At 47.4% G+C, this 18775-nt stretch overlaps 1 protein-coding gene and 1 non-coding gene across 2 annotated transcripts in view; one reads left to right on the top strand and one right to left on the bottom strand.

Annotated features, from left to right (window-relative positions):
• Nucleotides 1–1882: 1882 nt before the first annotated feature.
• The window catches only part of Cmtm8 (CKLF like MARVEL transmembrane domain containing 8), a 56077-nt gene continuing 39184 nt past the window's right edge, over nucleotides 1883–18775 (top strand). Inside the window, exon 1 of the mRNA XM_021171330.2 lies at nucleotides 1883–2639. Coding sequence (XP_021026989.1) covers nucleotides 2493–2639 — 147 coding nt within the window. The 5' untranslated portion in view covers nucleotides 1883–2492. The remainder of the gene's footprint in view (nucleotides 2640–18775) is intronic.
• LOC115031977 lies at nucleotides 8969–9075 on the bottom strand. Its single transcript, XR_003837634.1, has one exon. It is a non-coding gene; the product is annotated as a U6 spliceosomal RNA (small nuclear RNA).

Here is an 18775-nt window from a genome sequence, read left to right as displayed (position 1 = left end):
GAAAAGCCAGACTCCTGGAAACCATCCTGCCCCGGGGGTCTCAGAGAGGGAGTGTCCTTTGTATTATGAGTAGAATCGCTGAGACTTCAAATCTTCAGTATTGGGTATGTGTTGCCTTAGGCTCCTCCCCCGTCTCTCACTTCCAAGCCACTTGAGCAATTTCTTTGAGCACTTGGTGTTTGGAGGCTCATTCCCATACAGCTTCCTAGCTCTGTCCTCAGTGGTTTGGTCTACAGTGGGGTCTAAAACTTGAATTCCTGAAGCTGGAAAGGTGGCTCAGAGGTTAAGAACACTGACTACTCTTTCAGAGGATGTGAGTTTAATTTCCAGCACCCACACTGCAGCCCACAAGGTCTGTAACCGCAGTTCCAGGGAATCAGACACTACCATGCACATGAAACAGAACGAGAGAGAGAGAGAGAGAGAGAGAGAGAGAGAGAGAGAGAGAGAGAGAGAGAGAGAGAGATAGTGGTCTATGCCTTTAATCCCAGACCTACTTGCTATCAGGGGTGGCAGGTAGGTGGTGCCTCAAGGGAAAAAAATTTTTTTTTATTGGTGGTGGGAGGAGAGACTGGGTCTCACTATGTAGCCCAGCCTGGCCTCAAACCCTCTATGGAGCCCAATATGACCTTGAACTATGTATTTCTAGATAGGGTTTCTGTATCTAGGCTGAGCTCACTAGGTAGCACAGACTATTATTTGAGACAGGGTCTCACCCTATAACTTTAGGCTAGCTTTGAACTCTATGCTCCTGCCTCAGCTCCCCCAGTGGTGAAATTATCAGTATGAGCCACCACACTGAAACTGTTGGCATATCCTTGAAACACTTTACCCTAGAGTTTTCCTAGGGAGGACCCAGGTTTAAACTCTCCCCGCCCCCACCCCACCCCACCCCCAAGACAGGGTTTCTCTGTGTATCTCTGGCTGTCCTAGAACTCACTCTGTAGACTAGGCTGGCCTCAAACCTCTACCTCTCCAGGCTAGGATTAAAGGCTTGCAACACCACCACCCAGGTTAAAAAGATGTGTTTGTTTGTTTGTTTGTTTGTTTGTTCAAATCAGGGTTTCTCTGTGTATCTCTGGCTGTCTTCGAACTCACTCTGTAGACCAGGCTGGCCTGGAACTCAGAGATCTGCCTGCCTCTGCCTCCTGAGTGCTGGGGTTAAATGTGTGAGCCACCATCTCCCATAAACTAACTCCTTCTATTAGCTTGCTCTTCTCGCTTTCTTTTCGGATCCACTAACAGGATACACTTTCTGACAACTTTTAAAATCCGATATGCCTTCACTTCGAATCAAAACCCACTTGGTGGGTTCAGATTAATTGTCTCTTGTCACTCTTCACAAAACAAGAGGGGGACAGGCACGTGGAAGCAGATCATTTTAGCCAAATGTCCATCGTCCATCAAAGTCTGTCTTGAAACACGGGTGGTACCACTGAAGTCCAGTAAAGCAGAACCAATAGCTTCATGCTAATTACACAAGTACCCAGGGTTCTGCGCAGCACTCACCTGACTGGCACATAGCTGCCCACACAAGGAGATGGCCACCCCTCCTCCCTAACCCCAGGAAGCACAGCTAGCTTGTCATAAACATCACTTTGCACAGACGGTTCCTTTCAAGTTTGAAACAAGCCCCCCACCCCAAGCTAATGAGATCTGTCATATTGATACATCTTGACCAGGAATCCCGAACATCTCCCCACCTTCCATCTTCCTCTCCACGATCCAGCTAGTCTCCGCCAGAGTTGTGGAGAGCGCCTGGAAGCCTCTCGCTCTCACTCCCGATTAAGTTGGTTCCTCAAATTGTTCCGGACAGGAGGGGCAGGAAACAGCGACTTTGGTGCCGGCTGCAGCGGAGTGGGTGAGGGCTGTCCAAGCGGCCTCACATCGATCCCTGGTCTAAGGTCTGGTTAGGTCACAATTCTAGCCTCCCTCCCCCAACCGCCTGGAGTCCGGGAGCCGCCACGTCCCTAGAGGCCTGGGTTTCCTTAAGAGGCCCTGCTGCTAGTCCGGCCAGGTGGGAGGAAGCTGGTCCAAGTCTGGTGGCCCTAGGTGGGCGGAGCCTAATTGTGGCTCGAGCTAGGAGGAGTGTGACCAGGAGGTGCAGCTCACCCTTAGCGATCCGGTACGCGTCCCTGCACCCCGGAGAGCTCTCAGTCCCTGGGAGACAGGTGCTGTGGCCGCGCGGCGGCGCCCCCGAGGGGAGGTCCTGGAGTGCCCGCCCTCACCCGCCCAGTCTACGCCCCTCCTCTTCTCTCCCCTCCCCCGCCGTCCACTGCCACCGGTCGCCAGCGATCCGGTTCCCGGGTCCCTGAGCAGACCCAGAGTGCGCGCGACGAGGTGTTGGGACACTTGCGGATCTGACCCTGGAGATCACCCGGGTTTGCCCGCCTCCCATCATCCGCGATTCCCTGGCCCGCGATCCTGAGCCCAGGGAACTCATTGGGTGGGGGTAGGGTCCTCTGGGACCCGGGCCAGCTCCCGGGGCGACGATGGAAGAGCAGCAGCGCGCGCGCTCGCACACGGTCACCACCACTACCAGCTCCTTTGCGGAGAACTTCTCCACCACCAGTAGCAGCTTCGCTTACGACCGAGAGTTCCTCCGTACCCCGCCGGGGCTCCTGATCGTAGCCGAGATCGTAAGTGTCGGACCGGGCCGGGCTGGGCCGGGCGGAGGGAGGCAGGTGGACTCGGCTAGCTCGCGCGCCTTCAGCTCCGCCCACCGTGCTGGCTCTGGTCTTCCCGCGGGCTCCGGGAACACTCTTGAGCTTCCACTTCTTTGTAAAGTGCAAAACTCACATCCAGGTTCTTTCACCTGAGGCTCCCTTGGGAACCAGGGTCGTGACCCTCAGGATGTCTGCTGTGGGAGGTATCTCACAGCTTGCTGTTTTCATTCGAAGGATGGTGGTCTTTCCCGGGAGCCGGATACTTTGGTGGGCTTCTATAGATCATGGGTGTCCGGAATACCTAGGGCCTACCTCACCCGATCTCCACGTGCACGGGTCCCTAAAAAACAAAGTTTTGTTTTGTTTTGTTTTGTTTTGTTTTGTTTTGTTTTAATCAAACCGACCCTTCCAAAGTGCTGGTCTGGAACTCAGAGCTTCACGTGCCAGTCGGATGCTCTACCGCTGAGCCGCACCCCCAGTTCTAAAAGTTTTCCTATTAAAAGTTATAAAGGAGAGAACTTCTGAGTAATTAGCTTCCTGTGGTCAAATACAGATGAATCAAGAACATTTCCCTGAATAAATCTGAGAATCTCAACCTCTTTGAGCCCTTGAGGGCCGCTGTACGGACCGAGCACATCCTGGTGGGGGCTGGGCAAGTGCCGGGGAGGGAGGCAGGACTTGCACGAGCTGTTCCTGGGAAGCCAGGCCTTCCGCCTGGAGTTCTGTTGACTACTGGTGGCGGCCACTATCTATTGTCCTCGCCCTCTGTCAGGGTGTCAGTCCTGGAGGAGCTTCTAAGTTTGTGTAGGCCCTGATGCGCTCTCCCTCGAAGGTGGTTGCAAGTATTTTACACGCGAGGAAACTTGAGGTTCAGAGACCGGACGGAAGTTTACTCTTGTTGGCAGAGCTGAGATTCAAACCTATGTCTGCCCTTTTCTTGCTCTCTGCTCCTACCTGCTAAGGAGTGTCAACTCCCACAGTCTAAATAGGAGTCTCCCTTCTATTGCAGCTCAGACCCAAGGAAGCATTTGTGAAACTGAAATCCAACCCATAGGAAAGCTAGAGAATGGGGGCGGAGATCGTGTTGTACAGTGGTTGAGTGTGCATGGACCCTCTGAGAAACCTTCAGCAGCTGTGTGGATCCCGGGAGCTTGCTGACTCAAGGCGCAGATCCACCCCAGACCCACCCAATCAGCTTCCACGGAAAGTTGGGAAAGTGTTAGCTTAGCTCATCTCCAAAATGGTTGGCCCAGGCAGCCCTATTAAATAGCCCTAAGTATTACAGTCACAGTGCAAGGCCTGGCCTGGCGTTAAAGAGCTCAACAAATATTTGCTGTGTGAGTGAGGGAGTTGGCTGGCTCTCCCGCTTCAGAAAAGCAAATAGACGCTCACGTTGGGGCTTCTGTGGGGTGGCTCGGACCCCAACACCTTGTGTTGATGTGTTTGCCGCCCACGTGCTCTCTGTTGCATACCTTCAGAAAATATGAAAGTGAAAGAACTGTCAAGGACCCTTCGTCCCATCACTAAGGTGAACTACTGTTGATGTGTTGACATGGCTCTATAGGCTACGGGGAGCTCCTCCATACAATTTTTGGGGTTGGTGTATGTGTGTGCATGGGCATGTGTGGCTATGTTCATCCAGGTGTGGTGGATGTGGGAGAGCGACAAGTGGGTGTCTTCATATTCCCCTTCTTTACTTGGGAGGGGGACGTGGCCTGTGGAGATCAGAGGACAACTTATGGCAGTCTATTCTGTCCTTCCGCCAAGCTGCCCCTGGGATTTGAAGGACGCTGTCAGGATTGGTGGCAAACACCTTTTTTATCCATGGAGCCATCTGACCAGCCCTCCACCTTATTTTTTGAGACACAATCTCTTGCTGAACCTGAGTATTTAGTTGAGCCTCTGAGATCTACTTGTCTCATACCCCGAACACTGGTGTTACAGGCGTGTACACCTGTATTTTTACATGGGTGCTGCGGGGCCAACATCAGGACTTCTGGGTAGCAGGCACTTTATGCACTGAGCCATCTCCCCAATCTCTACCCTCTTTTGTCAGGCAGAGATAACAGTGCCTGTTTTAGAGTCAAATCATCCTTGAGCCAGGCAGTGGTAGCACTTGAGAGGCAGAGGCAGGGGCATCTCTGTAAGTTCATGGCCTGTCTAGTCTACAGAGTGAGTTCCAGGATAGGCAGAGCTATACAGAAAAGCCCTGCCTCAAAAAAAAAAAAAAAAAAAAAAAAAAAAAAAAAAAAAAAAAAAACACCTAAATAAATAAATAGCCAAATAATGTTACAGGCAGGAAAATGCAAATTTCTCCCTCTGTCTCCATACCTAGTGGTATGGATCAGGGTTAGGGTTAGGGTATGGAGTGGTATTCAGATCTCTTAGAGCTTTAAATCATATTTTTATTTTATTCTGTTTATCTGGCAGGCATGAGACTGGAGGTTATGTCAATATGAGGGAATCATTTCTTAGCACTACATTGGTTCCTGGGACTGAAGGCCCTTGCCAGCCAGCATCTTTACTGCTGAGCTACCGTGCTGTCTCTGAATAGCATGTTTATGGTACTGTCTCTTGGAGTTTGTTGCTGATCTTAGACACTATGCATTGCCTTTCTCAGACTGTAATGGTTTGAATAAGATGTCCCCCAACCCCCGCCAGTGGTCTCTGATATTTGAAAACTTGGTCCCAAACTAATGGTATTGTTGGGGGGGGGGGTTAGGAGGTGTGGCCTTGTTGCAGGAAGCACTGGAGGCGAGCTTTAGCCTGGGGCCATTCCCAATGCACTCGTTCTCTTTCTGCTTGTAGTTTAAGATGTGGGCCCTCGGGGCTGAAGAGGTGGGTCAGCGGTTAAGAGCATTGGCTGCTCTTCCAGAGGTCCTGAGTTCAATTCTCAGCAACCACATGGTGTCTCACAACCATCTCTAATGGGATCCAATGCCTTCTTCTGATCTGAAGATAGCTACAGTGTATTCATATAAATAAAATAAAAATAAATCTTAAAAAAAAAAGTGAGCCCTCAAACTTCCTGCCTCTGCCATCACCTTAACTCTGTCTTTATGGGGTCTACCGTTCTGGAGCCATAGCCCTAATAAACTCTTCTACAAGTTGCTTTGGTCATGTGCTTTACCACAGCAATAGAAAAGCAATACATGGACCATGGAAGTTCAGCCCTGCCTGTCTTCCATGATAGCCATTATATGGCTTGGGTTAGACCAGTACCAGTTAACCTATGACTTGGCAAACACCTCACAACTGAGCCATAGGGTAACTTATATGGAAGTAGAGGCAGGGGGGTCAGGAACAAGGTCATCCTTGGTTATATAACACGTTCCAGGCCAGCCTGTGCTGTGCCAGTCCCTATCTCAAAATACCAGTTCATCTCCCCCATCCCAGTGGGATGTTCTTTCTCTGTATAACTGTCATAGTGACATGGCTTAAAGTGACGGTCTCTCTTCCTGCACACTGAGTACCTCGTGTGTTCTCTCAAATAAGGAAAATATCATTTAAAAAATTTTAAAAATTGGTTCATTGTTCTAGTCTTCCCACTTTAAAGCATTTTTTTAAAAAAGATTTATTTGTTTGTTTTATGTCTGTGAGTACATTGTCACTGTCTTCAGACACACCAGAAGAAGACATCGGGTCCCAGTACAGATGGTTGTGAGCCACCATGTGGTGGCTGGGAATTGAACTCAGGACCTCTCAAAGGGCAACCAGTGTTCTTAACCACTGAACCATCTCTCTAGCTTGTCTTTCCACTTAAAAAAAAAAAATCCTCGAATACTTTTTTCTTCATTGTGGCCTGCTGTTTACACATTTTTTTTTAAGTTTCCTTATCCATGTGGGTGGGTGTGAATGTCTGTGTGAACAAAGATGTCCTGTCACTCTCCTCTCTTGTTTGAAGCAGGGTCTCTCCCTGAATCTAGGGGTTTACTAGGCTAGAAGCCAGTGATTTTCTTAGCTAGGCTAGAAGCCAGTGGTCCTCCTGCCTCCATGGCTTCCCAACCTGGGTTACAGGTGTGTGTGTTCTCACCTGATCACACATTGCCAGCTTGTTACCTTGTAGGTGCTGGGACCCAAACTCCCAGTCCTCATTACAACTAAACAAGGGCGCTGAACTGTGCCCCCTACCCCTCATCCCCCGAGCACAGCCCTTATTTGCATGGATGCTGTGGTGGTTTGAATATGCTTGGCCCAGGGAGTGGCACTATCAAGAGGTAGTGTGTCACTGTGGGGGTGGGCTTTGAGACCCTTCTTGGAAGACCCTCTGCTCCTTGGCTTCCTTTGGATGAAGATGTAGAACTCTCAACAACCCCTGAATCATGCCTGCCTGGATATTGCCATGCTTCCACCTTGATGATAATGGACTGAACCTCTGAACCTGTAAGCCAGCCCCAATTACATGTTGTTCTTATGAGAGTTGCCGTGGTCATGGTGTCTGTTCACAGCAGTAAAACTGTAACTAAGACAGATGCCGTGAGAGTTTTGCAGGATTTCCAGTGTTTTCCTCCTCACCCCTGCACTGGAAGGTGAACTACTGCTTCACGTTGTCATGGGTAGTGTGTGCCATTCATGTGCAAGCTAGAAAGATAGTGCGAATTCAAGATGCTAAGGATCCCCTGAAGTGACACACCATGTGACGACCTGAATTCAGATTCCCAGAACCAATGAAAAGCCAGACTCCGATGGGTGTGTCTGTGACTGGAGGAGGAGACTCCCCAGGTACTCTTCAGGCCAGCTCGCCTGTAGTATATACAGCTTCAAACAACAAAGAAACCTGCCTCAGATGAACTGGATGCCAGGAGGTGTTCCTGTACACATCCACACTCAGGAACATGCAGACACATGTACCTCACACACACACCGTTACACCTCCCCTTCTTCCCCCTCTGCCCATGCATGCTTTTCAGTGTGTGTGTGTGTGTGTGTGTGTGTGTGTGTGTGTGTGCACAGAGGCTGGAGGAGGCATTGGATCCTGTGGGTTGGAATAACACATACCTGTGAACTACCTGATATGGGTACTGGGAACCAAATTCCAGTCCTGTGAAAGAATAGTGAGTGTTCTTAACCTCTGAGCCCTCTCTCCATCCCAAGTGCTTTATTCTAAGATACTTATTTGTTCAGGAGTTAGCATCTGGATGGAGATGCAGCTTGTAATGAGCCGTTTCTTGAATATCATAAAGTATGGTGATTATCTGCAGATGGAGGACCATGGGTGTGTTTCTGACTTCTGCCATCCCATTCCTTAAGACATATCCGCCTCCTCTCCATACATACATTGCAAGAAATGACTTCTGATTGAACCTTAAAGAAATGAACTAATTGCCTGCCGGGGTCAGGGGGAGTGCCTGTAGCTCAGCCTAACACTCAGGGCTGTGCCATGGTAACTATGTTGAAACCAAATTATAGGGCATTCTTTCCTTTTACAGTTTCATTACAAGCTAGTAAGAGCCCAGTACTTGACCTGTGAATTGGCCGATGCTGCAATCTTGTAACATTACAAGCACTTGAAACAGAATCAAAGTGATTGCAACAATACCGGCTAATTGAATCCTTCCTGTTATTGGTGGCTTTCAAATGAAGTATGGCATCCATGTCATGATGTTAAGTCCCCTTTTATTTACTTAACTGTCACAAGCAAACTTAGCTGAGACAACATGGATTGGGTGGACTGAGGGCTGGCTGGCATCTAAATCACCTTCTTGTCAGCCCCTTTTCAAAAGAGTGAGGATTCGTTTCCATTTCACAGAATAGAAGGGCAGGGGGAAGGAAGCCAGCCAATGAGGAAAAAAAACTTTAAAAAGATGAACTAAGCACACCCCCACCCCACCCCACCCCACCCCACCCCCACACAGGCATGGTGCCCTTATGCATCTAAAGTTGGGAGCATCGTGAAGTGGTAATTGTCAGAATGCAGGGGGTTCTACTGCTTGGCTAATGCCCCATGCAGGCTGGGGATGCCAGTGATTTGAAATGCATGGGACACTTCCAGCACAAAAAGCTGCTGTGGGCCTGTTGTTCGTTGGTAGGAACTCTCGGTGAACTGTTATTTACCTTTTGGGGTAGACTCTTCTGGAATTTCTTGAGTTATATGATACTTAAACATAAATTTTAAAACCGTAAACAATTCTACCTGTTCCTTGCTGTGGCTATGGTGGATGACGGATTGTCCACTTGACACACTCTAATCACCTAGGAAACAAGGCTCCGGGTGTGTCTTCTTCTGGGTTAGTTGTGATGGGAAAGCTCACCCCAAGAGTAGGCAGAAGCTCCCATTCCGTGGGCTGGGATCCTCAACTGAGTTAAAAGGAGAAAGCAGGGGGAATTTGTGCATCATCCTTGCACAGAGGCCACGCTAATCTTCTCTGTATCTACCCAGTTTTACCCTATGAGCTCCCAAAGCGAGCACGTGTCCCGTTTCTTGCTGACACTGGATAGCGTTTTCCATAAGTGATTAGCCCCATTTTTTTAAAGATTATTTTATTTTTAGTTCTGTGTCACACCTGTGTCTGTGAATGGGTTTGTGCACGTGGGCCCAGGTGCCCTCACAAGCCGGAGGCATTGACTCTGCTGGATCTGGCCTTACAGCAGTTGTGAGCCACCCACAGTAGATGCTGGGAACTGAACTCTGTTCCTTGGCAACAGCAGCGAGTGAGTGCTCTTAACTCCTGAGCCAGCTCCCCAACTGCTGTGTGCATTTTAAAAATGTATCCTTTCACAGTTTTATATGATGTACCTTGATTATATCTGAGCCCTTCCCAGCCCCTTTCTCTTTTTCTTTCTTTATCTTTTCTTCATTCACTTATTTCTTCCACCTTTGTCTGCTTTTGTGAGGCAGGGTCTTATCATGTAGCCCTGGCCACACCAAAACTCACTATGTAGACCAGGCTAGCCTAGAAAAAAAGAGACCCACCTGTGTGTGTCTCAGGAGTTTGGGGACTAAAGGAGTGCACCACCTTGTGTGACACCCTTACTTAGGTATTAAAGCATTTTTTACTATATGAACTTTTAAAATTCCATCTTTTAAAGCATCCTTTATTATATGAATTTGCATAATGCGTGAGTATTATATATTATATGCCTCCCTGACCAACTTGTTTTTGCCTTTTAAAAAATATTTATTTTATTACGTGTACAGGTGTTTTGCTAGCATGCCTGTTTGGGTACCACCTGTGTGTGTGCCTGATGCCCAAGGAAGCCAAAAGAGAGTGTTAGATACAGAGCCATAGCCAGCCGTGAGCTGCCATGTGGGTGCAAGAGCCACCAGTGCTCTTAACCACTGAGCCAACACTCGAGGCCCCTTCATTCCATTCCTAAAGACCACATGGTCCCCCAGAAGCAGCCAGACTCCTACGGTCTCCTGTATGTTTGTTTCCTTCTTTGAACGACATTTTAAACAAACATCCTTTAAGCTAAATGAATCTCTCTGGCCTGGTGGTTATGGCACATGCCTTTAATCCCAGCACTTGTCAGGCAGAGGCTAATAGATCTCCAAGTTTGAGGCCAGCCTGGTCTACAGAGCAAGTTCCAGGACAACCAGGCCTACACAGAGAAACTCTGTCTTGAAAACAAACAAACAAACAAACAACAACAAACCCCAAGTAATCAAAAAAGAATCTCTCTCTGGATTATTTTACTCTTGAGTAGTTAGAATTAATTTTAAAGGAGGAGGGCATGGTGGTGTGTGCCCTTTGTAAGGGGTGCCTATGAGAGCACGGGTAAGGGGTTATTTGCTTGAGCAAGGGCAACTTAGCAGGGGCTACACCATTAAGGAAAGGGACTCCCCTCCCCAGCATCTATTAGCTACCTATGGCTCCCTAGGGAGGGGTGGGGCAGTTTGAGCTATGACCAAATGATAGTGGGCTGGGTCTTGGGCATGCGTAAAGCACGTAGGCACAGCTGCTATGGGGTTGTGGCTAACACAGCCATGTCACATCCAGGACACAGCATTTCGAAGCTCTCTCCACTATCCTGTGGTTCTTACATCTTTCTGCCCCCTCTTCTGCTGTTCCCTGAGCCTTGGAAAGAATGGTGCAGATGGCCCACTTAGGGCTAAAGTACATTAGCATGTCCACTTAGCAAAGTAACAATAGTAGGCTCACCCCCAGGGACTATGTCCACCCTAGCCATTATTATCAGGTTTATAGTACCAGGCACGAAATCCTAGCTTTATTGAGATATGACTCATTTGTAAAGTTGACCTTTTATAAGGTACAATTCGGAGAATCATAGATGATTATAGGTTTGGACAAACTATCCCCATTAGCTAATTAGAACTTCACCTTATTAAAGCGATTGCACCTGCTAGTTGGCATTCCCCACTCTTCCCATTCGTCTGCCTAAGGGGAGAAATCACTAACCTACTTTCTGTCTTTGTGGATTTGCCTGCTTTGTATGTTACGCGTTAATGGTCCTTACTCTTGGATGGCTGTCTATTAGCATCCTGCTTCCAGAATCATTCATGCAGTCCATCAGATGCTTGTTGCACAAGCATGAGAGTCTGCGTTCAGCTCGCCAGCACCCACATAAAAAGCTGGGTGAGGTGGTGTGCACCTGCAACCGCAGCACTAGATGGCAGAGACAGGGAGCTCACCAAGCTTACCGGCCCATTGATGAACTCCAGGTCTAAGGAGAGACCCTGCCTCAAAAAAACAAAACAAGACAAAAGGTAGGGAGTAATGGAATAGAGGAAGACATCTGAAGTCAACCTCTGGCTTCTACATGTGTACATGGCACATACATGCGTACCACATACATACACACACAACATACACACACACACACACGACACCAATCAAAATAAAAAGGCATGCTATATAGTGTGTGAATATTTTACTTTTTTCATGGTCAATTGCTATTCCATCTCACCATATACCAGATTTTTGTTTGTCTAGTCACCAGCTGGCAGACGTTTGTGTTGCTTCCGTATTTTGACCATTATGGATATCAAATGCTACTGTGAGCCTTAATCGACAACCTTCTGCAAATGATGTATTCCTTTTGATTTGTTTGGGCATTTTAGCTAAAGAAATGGAATCATGTACAGTGACCCAAATGAATGTCTTGAGACTTCAATAGACTAGTCCCAAGGCAGTCGGACTACTTAGTATCCCAAGAAGGGCGTGAGGGCTTCATTTCTCTATTTGACTCTTTGCAGTGACCCTGTTGGGTGTGAAGTGATTTACCATTTTGGGTTTGGTTCATTTGCCATGATAACCAAAAATGCTGAGCAATTTTCCTGTGTCTTTTTGTCATTTGTATATATTTTTTGAGAAATGTCCATTTAAATCCTTTGCTATTTTGAAAAATGATTTGCTTGTGTGCATGTGAGTATATTGGTGTGGGGGGTGGACATGTCATGAGTGTCTGGAATTGGAATTACAGACAGTTGTGAGCTGCCGTGTGGGTGCTGGGAATTGAACCCAGGTCCTTTGGAAGATCAGCCAGTGTTTTTAACCACTGAGCCATCCTCTCCAGTCCCACACATCTTCTTTGTTTTTGAGATGAAGTCTCCCTGTGTAGCCCAGGCTTCAGTTGTCCATCTTCCTGCCTCAACCTCCCAAGTGCTAATGTTCAACGCCTCCACACCAAGCAGGGTTACAGCCTTAAAGAATCTTAAAGCCGGGCAGTGGTGGCGCACGCCTTTAATACCAGCACTTGGGAGGCAGAGGCAGGCGGATTTCTGAGTTTGAGGCCAGCCTGGCCTACAAAGTGAGTTCCAGGACAACCAGGACAACAGAGAAACCCTGTCTCGAAAAACCAAAAACAAAAAACAAAAGACAAAAGAAAACAAACAAAAAAAAAAAACTTAAAGAAGCTTAAAGGTTAAAAGCTACAGCCCAGCAGTCTCGATGCACTCAGGAGGCAGAGGCAAGTGAGCCTCTGAGCCTGGTCTATAGAGTGAGTTCCAGAACTACACAGAGAAACCCTGTCTCAAACAAACAAATCCAAAACAGCAACAACAAAATCAAAATAAATAAATAAATAAACAAACAAGCAAGCCTACAGAAAGAAACCAAGAGACCTGTGTATTTTACCATGCTCAGTTTATTTAGACTCTGTAAAAGATTAATAGGATGATTTAGCTACAGTTGTGAAGCCTTTGAAGCCACAGTGGAAAGATTACATCAACTTCCATTACTATAAGTCAAAGAAAGCCTGAAAAGCCACGGGCTGGTTGATTTTCCAGAGGTCTGAGCTTATGACCTGTGGCGAGAAACAGGCCAAAATCCAACCTCATTCTTCTTCTCACCTGTGCTTTCCTTCCCAGATCCCAAACCTAATTATAAAAGGTTCCACCTTATGGGGGAAAATAATTCAGAGGAGAAAGAGCGGTATTTATTTAAAATCTGCCTTGTTTCCAGAAACAGCTGGAGGCAGCACAGAATTCTTTACACTGAAGCTGTAAACACTACACCACTAAATTCCTATCAATGCCTGAGATCTCTGTAGAGAATGAATCTCACTTGGAAATACTAGCTTCGAGCAGGCTTGAAGGGACTCCTAGAGGCAGATGCTTCAGAGGCAGCTCCTGGGTGGCCATCAGTGAAACCATAGTCAAGAGAGGGAAGTGTTAGTCTTATCAGCTCTTGACTCCAGGTTTGCCTCCAGTCCGTGAGCTGTGTCTTCTGTCTCACAAGGCAAAGTGTTCCCTTAGAATTGGAGATGTTTGTGGATGTCTAGAATAGCTATACTGAATGGTCTACTGGAGTGTGTGGGGATGGTTTAGTGGCTCAGAGAGCTTGCTGTGCAAACAGGAAGATCAGAGTTCAAATCCTCAGCGTCTACGTAAAGGAGCTGGCTCCTGTAACCAACCCAAGCTGTAGGGTTCATGGGAAAGGGAGAGACAGGAGGCTTGCTAGCCACACCCTAGCTCCACGATCAGTGAAAGATCCTGTCTCAGGGAATAAGGGAATAAGGGAATAAGGCTTCTGTGCCCATCCCTGAATGCACATGCGCACAGACAGCACACATGTGCCCTCCCAGGGACTTAGATCTAAAAGGCTTTTAAGTCTGATCGGGTTTTGCAGTGGTTTCCTCTTCTTCTTCTTCTTCTTCTTCTTCTTCTTCTTCTTCTTCTTCTTCTTCTTCTTCTTCTTTTTCTATTAAGCTAATGCTGAATTTTGTTTTTGTTTTTTAAACTCTATTATGTGGTTACATTGAACAAACAAAGGTGGGCGAGGAGGGTTAGGGTAGATGGCATTGTAAGGCTGACTGACAAAAATGGTGTCCAGGAAACAGCTCAGGTGGGAGGTACCACATGTGTTCTCTGTTCCCCATTTCCAAAAGCGCTGGGGATTGGCTGCCATGGGTAATTTTTTGGACTTGTGCAAGTGAGAAGTAGGGTGGTGTCTTTCCCCAGGTTCTCAGAGCAAGGTTCCTCCTTGCCTTCAGCCCTCTCGATCTCAGGTAGCATAGACTAGCTTTAAACACCTGTGTTCCCTCCTCCGCCTCCCAAGTTCTGGTTTATACAAAATCTGGCTCCTCCTTTTACCTGTTTAACAACTGACATGTCATAAAGCATTAAAATACATATATATATTATTGTATATGATGTATGTATATGTATATGTATATGTATATGTATATGTATATGTATATGTATATGTATATGTATATGTATATGTGGGCCTGTGGGACAGCTCAGCGGGAAAGGTACTTGCTGCCTGTCTTAGGGTTTCTGTTGCTATGATAAACACCATGACCAAAGCAACTTGGGGAGAAAGGGGTTAACTTGATTTATGCTTCCACATCACAGTTCATCACTGAAAGAAGTCAGGACAGGAACTCAAGCAGGGCAGGAACCTTGAGGGGCTGATACGGAGGCCATGGAGGAGTCCTGCTTACTGGCTGGATTCACTTGGCTTGCTTGTCTGCCTGTCAGCTTAGCGATGGCACCGCCCACAATGGGTGGGACCCTCCCCCATCAATCACTAATTAAGAAAATGTCCTACAGCCTATCTTAAGGAGGCATTTTCTTAATTGCAGCTCCCTCTTCTGAAATGACTATAGCTTGTGTCCAGTTGATATAAAACTGACAAGCACACTGCCCAAGTCTGTAGACCTGCTCATCTGGCTCCTAAACAAAATGAAGAGCCCAGAACTGCAACTGGGGTGACATCCCAAGTTATAGGGGTCCACTAACTCGTGGGGTGCTTCAAATCCTGTCCTGTGAAAACCTTCCCTAAGGTGCTAGACTTCTAGAGTGTAACAGCTCATGAACACTGAAGTTATGTTTCCAAAGTATGGCTTCTCTCTCTCTCTCTCTTCCTTTTTTTCTTTCTAATAAAAACAATCAAATAAGATTCTTGCTGTGTACCCCTACAACTCAAAATGTGGACCAGGTTGGCCTTACAGCTCCTCCTGCCTCTGCCTCCCAAGTGTGCCATCATGGCCAGCTAAATATGGCTTTATAGATGACATTTCACTGATCTGCTAAGGGGTCTCGGACCAGAGCCCCTTCCACTCTCAACCTGGAAAGAGCCTTTATTACCTAACTATTTCTGTTTAATCCCCTTCTTCCCTCTGGGGCCGCATTGTCCTCGCTCTGTGCCCCCAGCTGTTGAGCGAACTCCAGCCCACAGAGCTGCTTTCACTCCATGCTTTTTATGGCTCAGACCCCTCAACTGTGTCAGTTTCCTGAAAATCTTTTTTCTTCCTCATTCTTGGGAGATAATTACTCAGGTCACACAACTCTAGAATGACAGTTTATGGTTTGTGCGTGGAGGGTGTCTTTCTTCTGTCTCCCTGGTTTAGTGGCTGATAGCCAAGTTGGTGGTTAGTTGTAAACCAGAATTTCTTTCCGGTTTAATGCCTTCACTTTTCTTTTTTTCTTTTTCTTTTCCTTTGTAAACAACAGCAGCCTCGAGATATGTCAAACAGGGGGATTGTTTGCTTCATGTACTTAAGATATAATAATAAATAAATCTTGAAAGGAAGAGAAAAGAAAAGAAAAGAAAAGAAAAGAAAAGAAAAGAAAAGAAAAGAAAAGAAAAGAAGTCACCCGCTGTTTCTATTTAGTGTTTCATTTTGGTCTTGAGCTTGTTTGTTTGTTTAAAAGGGGGTCTTGGGAAACCCAAGCTGACCTTGAGCTAAGTGTGTTGTCAATGGTGACTTGGAACTCATGACTCTCAAATGCTGGGATTGCAGGTGTGTGCTGCGGATGCGGAGCCCAGTTCCAGCTAGGCTCTCTGGGCACGCTGGGCACACCCGGCACACTGTCGGTTCCTGTTTGCCTCATCGCCTCCTAAAGCCAGCCACCCACCAAGTCCATGCCATCACCTGCTCCCCACCCCGCCCCTTCCTCCTTCTTCTTAAATTTTGAAGCCCTTTGTGAGGATCAGGTGATGTTACCTAAGTGGTGTGGATCTCGCTGTCTCAAAATCTCAGCGCCCTCAAAGCCTACCGCACACCTCTGTTAGTTCCAACGATCCCGTGCTTTCTTCGCCTTCCCCTCCCCTCTCATGGGTATTGCCCGGTTCTAATGTCTACAAGAAGCCAATACATTTCAAGCTTTATATCTTATTTATGTGTGTGTGTCACATATGTTTGGGTGCCCCAGAAAACTGTCAGATCTTTGAAGCTGAAGTTGCAGGCAGTTGCAACTCCGGGGGGGCGGGGGGCGCTCTAAACGACTGAGCCATCTCTCCACCCCCTCAGGATGGTTTCTGGCACTGCTCCATCTCACCATGCCCACACAGTGAGCACTGGAGGTCGAGTCTCCAGTGTCCTCTCTTTGTCCCTCCCATTTGGAGGAGCTATTGGTCTGGGTGAACTCATTTAATGCGCATCCCAAACTGCGGGCAACCTTTTCACCTGCTGGCATTAGTTATTTATTTATTTACTTACTGAATAGGTAGCTAGCGTTTCCATGGTGCCGTTTTCCAGTCCTGTGGTTAGAGAGAATTGTTTAATCTTGAAAAGAAGGCAGGGGTGCGCTGGAGATGTAGTGCAGTTGCCTGAGGGCTTTTCTGGCATGCACTTAGCGCTGGGTACCCTAGGCCTAGCAGGATGGTGCAGCTCGGAGATGCAAGCGGAGGAAGAGGGCCTCAGAGTTCAAGGTTATCCTTTGCTACATGAAAACACTCCTTCGGAATAATAATAATATTAACAATAATATTAATAAAATAACAATATTATTTATTTATTTATTTAGGAACTGGGGGAGGATGTAGAACGGAACAGAATTCACTCTGATGATTCTGTGTTTTAGGAAAAGGACCGACAACTCTGGTAGTAGCTGCCTTTGAGGGTGACCAGGGTGGACAGACACTGTGTCTCTGTCCCAAGCACGCGGCTCTGCTTCATTGGAACCCATTGCCACTATGTAAGAACCATCTATCAGAAGGTTTAGATTTCTTTGGAAAACTGAACAGACGCACAATGCCGAGCCTGTAGTGATTATTTTGGATGCAGGAAGGACATGCCCTCTGCACTTTTAACAGATAGTTGGGCAAGCGTCGGGTGTCGAAACAGAGGCCATAAGTGGCCTAGACCAGGCTGAAGCCTGTTTTTCTCTTTTGACAGTCAAATCGCTGTGGCCTGAGGCAGGTGGGTGACTACTAGGTCAGAGGTGCTGGGGACAGAGACCTGGGGCTTTGTGGGTGCCACCAGGGACTGCCAGGCTTTTCCTCTCTTCCCTCCTCCGTAGGTACCCTACCTGGCACAGCTCTTTGTACCTACCAGACTAGGGATCAGTACCATTTGCTGAGTACTTGAAATTGTTGCCAGCGTTCTTTTTAACTCTCCACAGTGAGGTAGTTGAAGATGGTGGAAATTTGACCACACTGGTTTAAATAAGATCAAAAAGGAGGCTAACACATCTCGAACGTTACACGAGGCTGAGTTCATCATGGTGGAGGGGTTAGCATGGTGGGGTGTAGTTTATCATGGAGGGTGGGATCTCGCCTTTGTGGTACAGATGCTACGCGCCATCTCAATATCTGTATAGTTAGAACTTGAGGGTTTGTTTGTTTTTGCTAGGGTGGGGCTGTTTTTGTTTTTTTGGGACAAAAATCTCATTGTATATTCTTTTTTTTTTTTTAAATCATGGACTCTTTTTTTTTTTTTAATTTATTTATTATATGTAAGTACACTGTAGCTGTCTTCAGACACTCCAGAAGAGGGCGCCAGATCTCGTTACGGATGGTTGTGAGCCACCATGCGGTTGCTGGGATTAGAACTCTGGACCTTCGGAAGAGCAGTCGGGTGCTCTTACCCACTGAGCCATCTCACCAGCCCCTCTTGTATATTCTTGACTGGCCTGGAATTCACTCTGTAGTCCAAACTGACCTCAAACTCTCAGAGATCCCCCTGCCTCTGCCTCCCCAGTGCACCACCATACCTGGCAGATGGGTTTCTTTCTTATTGGTGTTAACCAAGTACAGGAGGTCCCTGAAGGGCCTGGTTTGCGCACGTGGCTGTTTCTTCTGCTGGAGGTAGAAGACTCTCAAACCTCAGCCATCTGTTGTTCTTGGATGTGGAATAAACTCTCCTCCCCTCCCTATGTTCACTGGTGCGGAGGTGAAACACGCAAAGACCGGTGGCAACTCCTGCCGGAGACACCCTCCTCCCGTCTCACGGAGACCACTGGGAAGCCTAAAGGAAAGGCCTTGTGATGAACACAGTGACAACCAGAAGAAGTGGGAGGGGTCTAAACCAGGCCTATAACTATGACCCCAGGTGGAGTCAAGTCTTGATTCAGTGGCCTCAGCTGTTTCTGTGGGGGAGGGGGCTCATCTTCCTGCCACCCTGACTTTGCAAGGGGAAAACCCTTGCTCCTGAATTTACCAGTCAGACTCTAGTGATTTCCTGCAACTTTATCATGGCAGGATGCTGGTTCCAGTTTGACTTTAAGCTCTATTTTCTCTGGAACTCTTCTGGTGGCCTTGAAAATAGTTCGCTTAGGGGCTGGAGAGACAGTTCAGCTGCAGAGAGCAAGAGAGCAAGTGTTTAGACTACAGAGCAAGTGGGTTCTTGGCCATGAGGCACCACGTGGGTTCTAGGGTTATATCCTAGAGCCCATGTGGTGCTTCATAGCCATCTGTAACTCCAGCTCCTGAGGATCTAGCGCCCATTCTGGCCTTCAAGGGCACTAGGCACACAAGTGG

This window comes from Mus caroli, chromosome 9 (assembly GCF_900094665.2).
Source record: "Mus caroli chromosome 9, CAROLI_EIJ_v1.1, whole genome shotgun sequence".
Lineage (NCBI taxonomy): Eukaryota > Metazoa > Chordata > Mammalia > Rodentia > Muridae > Mus > Mus caroli.
Note: the sequence above shows the minus strand (reverse complement) of the source record. Positions and strands in the feature narration are given on the sequence as shown.